Source organism: Dipteris shenzhenensis, chromosome 19, assembly GCF_047967505.1.
Source record: "Dipteris shenzhenensis isolate YYH24624 ecotype China chromosome 19, Dip_SZ_1.0, whole genome shotgun sequence".
NCBI classification, from domain to species: Eukaryota; Viridiplantae; Streptophyta; class Polypodiopsida; order Gleicheniales; family Dipteridaceae; genus Dipteris; species Dipteris shenzhenensis.
In genome coordinates, this window is record NC_141614.1 from 20,284,614 (window position 1) to 20,290,759 (window position 6,146).

At 45.3% G+C, this 6,146-nt stretch overlaps 1 protein-coding gene across 2 annotated transcripts; it reads right to left on the bottom strand.

Annotated features, from left to right (window-relative positions):
• Positions 1-2,641: 2,641 nt before the first annotated feature.
• On the bottom strand, positions 2,642-5,579 carry LOC147890198 (uncharacterized). 2 transcript variants are annotated; one of them, XR_015542737.1, is made up of 3 exons: positions 4,800-5,579; positions 3,621-4,710; positions 2,642-3,485 (listed from the first exon to the last, which is right to left on the bottom strand). XR_015542737.1 is itself a non-coding variant. In XM_087390648.1 (2 exons), the coding sequence occupies exons 1-2, from the start codon at positions 5,068-5,070 to the stop codon at positions 4,313-4,315; spliced, it is 669 nt and encodes a 222-aa protein (XP_087246774.1). In that variant the 5' UTR covers positions 5,071-5,579; the 3' UTR covers positions 2,642-4,312. The 2 variants fall into 2 exon arrangements, 1 of the variants encoding a protein (XP_087246774.1); XM_087390648.1 differs by having other exon boundaries at positions 2,642-4,710.
• Positions 5,580-6,146: the final 567 nt, after the last annotated feature.

Sequence of the window (6,146 nt, forward strand, 5' to 3'; positions counted from 1 at the left end):
TCGACAAAGATGTCCAGAACGAGATGCATAGACCCAACACCAATGCGGCTTGGGTCACAAACTTCTCTACAATACTGTGAGGTGACTTCAACATAGACATGGCCAGAGCATCGCGAGCTTCAACAAATTTAGAAAAAATCATGCCATCCTTAGGCCTCGAGCTGCGATTGGATAAACCCACAGCAATTTACAGTTCACACTTGGACCAAATTTGGAGCGAGTTACCATCCACGCAAATTTACACAGAAATATCACATGCATACTGGATGGACCACTACATTACTTGTGCGTACATTGGCTAGGTAATTGTCCACTAACACACTCCTGCGAAAAAAACCAGACTCCTTTATGTCGCCACACTTCTTGAGAAAGCACCCCCTTTACGTGAAAAAAAAATCCCTCCAGAGCTCATGTGGGATCCCCACCTTGTTATAAAATGTACCGATCTTAGAGGTCGCAGCCATGCAAACATGGGATTTTGCATGACACTTGCAAAAACTCGCCAATCCCGAGGTGGAATGAGAACACACAAGGTGGCAACAAGTAATGGTAGACATTACAGCGATGAGGACATCCTGATGGCTTAGTCGAAAATTGAGGACAATGTTGAACCCCAAGCTAAAGGGGCCCAATAATGACATAAAGGCCAAGGTGAGGCGAGTCACTGTGTGAATTTTGGATAATTTGAAGTGAAGCACAATGAAGCCTTACGGCAGATTGAGGCGACACATTGAGAGGAAACGAGACCGAAAATCTCAAAGTACTTCTACCTATTAATAGTCTTGGTTAAGTCTTGGGAGGAAAATTCGATAGTAGTTGGGCTTCCTCAAAGGCAAAATACCCAAGCACTATTGTGTGTGTGTGTGTGTGTGAGAGAGAGAGAGAGAGAGAGAGAGAGAGAGAGAGAGAGAGAGAGAAAGAGAGAGTTTAAAGGGATGAGGAGTCAATGAGAGAGGGATGATGATGGGTGTGTGAATGTTTATGGTTGTCTAGAACTATTGTTGAGAGTTATTGAGGCATTGGCATTGTACTTAGTTGGTAGGTTGAGGCATTGGCATAGTACTTAGGGGCTTAGCACATGCGAAGAAATAGGATGGGAATGGGAAAAGGTGGTCCCAAGTGGTCCCATGCATATTTCTATCCTATTCCCATCCCACCATGTGCTAACAAAAAAAGAAATAGGGATGGGTTTAACAGGAAGAGGACACATGGCATCATTTCATGTGTTTAGGAGGTGGGGACCACTTGGGGACAAGGATACATGTCATCCTTGCATGTTTTTGAATCCCTTAAAAAGGGAAACCCATTCTGGCTTCCAGGGTCTAGAGGCCATGGTCTAGGATGGGATAAAAAGTGGCTACTCTTATTCTAAATCCATCCTAGACCACTTGGTGTAGGATGGGAGTAATGATAACAAAAAGATTCCCATCCTAAACCCATGCTAGCCCCATCCATGTGCTAAGGCCCTTAGTTGGTGGAGTGAGTAAATGTAACAAGGTTACATTACAAGAGAGCGAGTGAGCTTGGTATGAAGTTGTAGGTTCATAATGTATGGTCATGACTTTGTGAGAAGACGAAGGAACGGGACCATTTGTACCACCTCTTGCAAGCATTAAGCAATGAATGGGGCCCCTTTTCGCCCAATAATGTCTAAGCCTTTGAGCAATTGATGCGTTGTGTGCAATTGCATTTGAATTCACATTGTTTTGCCTTACTTTTACAAATGAGCAATCTGCATAAGGAGTTGTGAGCACACTGAATCCATCGTTCAAGTAGCCATTGCTTCCATTACGATGTCTGGAAATTGGCATACTATCTTCGCAGGGCACAAAGCATAGGCGATCTAAAGTTTGCGAAGGACCTGCTATTCTAGTCTTCTTATCAAGTGGTGTCCTTAGCATATGAATCGACCACGATAGAGTATTTATCCAACACCAGAAGATGAGGCTTTCCTATCACCTTCATCCTCCAATTATTACCATACTTCCCTCCTGAACAAACGTATTGCATCTATGAGTTCTTTACCCAAAAGTAGTCCGTCTTCTCCTAGCGATGCTGCTGTGAGTTGCTAGCTACGTTCTCGTGAGGTCAATCATCTTATATAACATGTAATTGTGCAAGGGTACTTTATATGAGGCAAAAGAGGTACCTAGCGATCAAGTTCTGAAAGCCCTCTAAAACAGACTATGCTATGTTACACCCCACGCAGAGAGGGCAAAATTTGCTCCCCTACCTACAATAGCTTTCCTATTCTCCAATGTAGTTGCTACGTAGTCTTAGCAACGACCTCATTTCAAACATCTGAAGCTGAGTCTTTATATAAACTTTAATAAAGCCCTCCTGCGATTGAACAATAGAACATGCAAGGTGCATTTTTTGTTTCTGTGAAGAATGAAATAATATAACCCGATTGGTAAAATTTTCGTTTCTCCACACAAATAAAATTCAAGACACAATGGAAGGGAACTGTACAGCTGGTAAGAATGGTCTTCTCCCTCTTTACATTTCCATATTCAATGTGTTAGAGGTTGGGCTACCATGGGCACTCATGTTTATGATCCGTATGTTTGAGAGCTTTTGACAATATAATATTTGAGACCGCACAATAATGAGAAGAGCAACCGAATTATATTTCCTCACATGCCAACTTGCTTGCTATCCTTACCACGACATTAACTTCAATCAAAATCTCTCTCTATCTATCTATCTGATGGAGGCTACATGGCAAAACGAGGAGCTAAATCAGTCTCAGCAAAATGAAGAAAAAGACTTGGAGAAACCAGATAAAACCGTGGCTGTAATGAAGCAGAAAATGCTTCATTATAATACAGAAAGGAGATGAATTGAGTCTGGCTAACAAATTTCCTGAGCTTAATTCAACTGACAGTTTGCCATGTTGCTCATATCTGCATTCCAAACTGTGATCCTCTCAAATTGACGATGTCCACAGTTTGGAATGCTTCTCAGCTCTGTATTCCAAACTATGCTCATCCCTTTTCAAGGGAAGATAACCACAGTTTGCAATACTGCTTTTCTCTGAATTCCAAACTATGACAAGGTAAGCTTGCTCGCCAATAATGAAACTAATTTGTCACCCAAAAAAGGTACACAGTGGGAAGCAGTTGCAGTGGCATGGCTTGAGTATGTTTCAGGGAACTAACACTTCATGTGCTGGGGAGTACAGAAAGTAAGATGCAAGGTCACTTTGTTTTGGCAAGCGAGGTCAGTGCATACTCCAAACATAACAATGACTAGCCTGAGTTTTCCAAGCAGTTCGAGACTTCGAAGCTTCTAAGGACAATAGGACCCTTGCATACATGATCAACTAATACATCTTTAGTGTCAAGCCCTCTTCAGCTCAACACACATCTACTCAGTGAATGCAATGTCAACTCTGCATCACCCCTTATGAGAAGACTGCTGTCAGTGACCAACAAGGATCACAAGAGCAAGCTTTAACCCTGGCAAAGGACAAAGAAGTTGACCTGCAAAAGATTGCTATCAAATGAGGGCATATGAAGAGTGCTGAGCGGAGATTTTATTTTCAATCAGCTGTGAGGAAGGTGGCAAATAATAAGATTCTCAAATTACCACGAATCAGATTTTTCCCCATCATATACCTGTTAATGATATAGAAGCCTAGGTCAAGTTGTCCATGCCCAACCTGGCGAGTCAAATGCAACTTTTGGCCACCCAAGCTGGCTTGTAGCACCCAGGAGGAGATAGCCATCACCAAAGCTGTGGATGAGGGCAATGGTATTGAGTAAAGTACCATCGGTTCCAGACATGGGCCTCGGCAATAAGCATGGTTAAGCCACTGCATTTGGCACTTTTTGACTCTTTATGTAATGTCACTTTTACAAGCTGAGTTGCCCAGACATGGAGACCGCAGCTAATTGCTACTCGGCTGCTATGGAAGAATCCTTGTGCTTAGCAGGACTTACAAAATTTGCCCGCCTTAAAGGTAGCTTTCCCACCAGGCAGGCCACAATGACAATCGCACAGCTCTCGCAGGGACTTTCAACAAGCATGAAGAGTCTCTTATTTGCTGGTGTGCAAGGCTGCAAGGTAAATGACATCGGCAACTCTGCGTGTAATATCCACGCTAACACAAACAGCGGCAAACCTTTCTCTAACAAGCCAATAGCTCAATCCCGGCACGTAAAGAGAGACTTCAGTGGCCATGCATCTATGCCAGCTCTTGGCTTCAACATGCAGGAAGAACCGCAGAGGAAGGTTGCCGTCCATGGTCTGATTATGCGGTAATAATCTAAAAGGGCGAGTTGACCACATCGAACTTGTGCTCCCGTAGTTAAACGGTAACTTTAAATGCTTTCTGTCCCTGTACTGACACTTCTTCCATCGGTTGCCGACGATATCTCTCGTTTAAGCGAGCATACAGGCCATTCATTGCTTCTTGATCCAGACGATAAAGATGCATCTTCCGTCGGGCCTGGCACCTTACTTTATAAGCGACAATTATGTGCCCGATTGCCAAAACCATTGAGCATGAGAAAAGTGCAAGCAAGCTCCATTGATGTCTCATTTGAGGACCTCCGGAACCTGGGGCCGCGGCATGGAGTAGATGGAAATTGGCAAAAACGCACGATTTCACGACCAGCAGGATTGCTGAGATCACTCCAGAAGCGGCCGCTGTTCCCAAATACGGTCCGTATGTGAGGTAAGGTACGCCGCAAATGGAGTAAGCAACTGAAATTTTCGAAAAGGCACGACGTAAGAACGAATTACAAAGGCAACAAAAGGTGTGCAGAAATTGAATGAGCAGGAGCGAAACGTACCGAAATTGGCCAAAGAACGGACGAGGGATAGGAGAGGGATATCGACGAGAGAAGTGCGGAAGCTATAGGCAGCCCAAGCACGGTCGAGGCGGAAGCAAGAGCTACAGCTTGCGAAGGTAGAGAGGAGGATACAAGGAGCGATGGTGTCGACGATGGAGACAAGGAGGGGAGCGGAGGAAACCAGCAAGGAGACGATCAAGATGATCATGAAATAGGCAGTTCTGAAAGCTCGCTTGATGGTTTCAATTCTGCTTCCTCGACCTGATCCCATTCTTCAAGATTTCTCTGCCGTAAATCCAGTTCGTCTTCAATCCTTGCCTTGAATCCGCCTCTTGCTTCGCATTCAATCCGCTTCTTGTTCGCAGTTCGCCTTGAATTCGACTCTGTTTCTCCCCCTTCGCCTTCAATTCAACTCTTAAGAGCTTCGATTTGCTTCGCCTATGCCTTCCACTCTCTTGTACAGCTTGAATCCCTGATCTGTTGCTTACAAACCTCCTTCAATCCGCCTGTCTTCCTCTCAGCACTTCACCTTCAATCCCCCTCTCGCTTACGCACCAGTTCCCCGTTTTCCACTCAGTTCCGCTTCGATCCTGCTCTCGCTTACACACACGAGCTCACGTTCAATCTGCGCACGTTGATGGAATCGCAAAGAAGTTGTGCCCCGCGCTTTCTTCCACGCAGTTAACGTTCGATCCCGCTCTCGCTCACAGAGAAGCTGACGTTCGATCGGGCGGTGGCTGACACACGAGGTTGGGCTTCAATCGGGGCAACGACAATGGAATGGCGAAGGAATTGTGGAGGGAGGAGGAAAACGCCGCCATAAAAGGAAGCGAGGATGGGGGGGGAGACGTGAGCGATGGGAGGACCGACGAGGCAGGCGAGGACGAGGAAGGGTGGATGGATATGGAAGGGAAGGGAAGGAGAATGGTTGACTTGGAAGCCATGAAGGGAGGCGGAAGAAACTGTGGAACAAAGAAAGAAAGAAGACGAACCAGGAAATGTCGCCAAGTGGAAAACAAACACTTCTTCTTTTCGAACCTTCCTTCCCATTCACCCCCTCCCCTCCCCTCTCTCCAAACTTTTAAACCTTTTCTCTCTCCCTCTCCTGGAAAACTAAGAGTAGAAAAGTCCTTCCCCAGATAAAAAAAAGATGAGCTTTCACCTTTCTCTAGCCTCATCCCTTTCCACATCTTTTCCTTTCCGGACTTTCCCCCCATGCAAAAGTAGAGCTTCCGCTCTCTCCGGCCACATTCCATGCACTACGCATCTGTCGTCGACAGTCATCGCACACATCTCTCGACCCTCGCATTGTATATATCCACATCCTCGAGCATGATCATCCCTTGC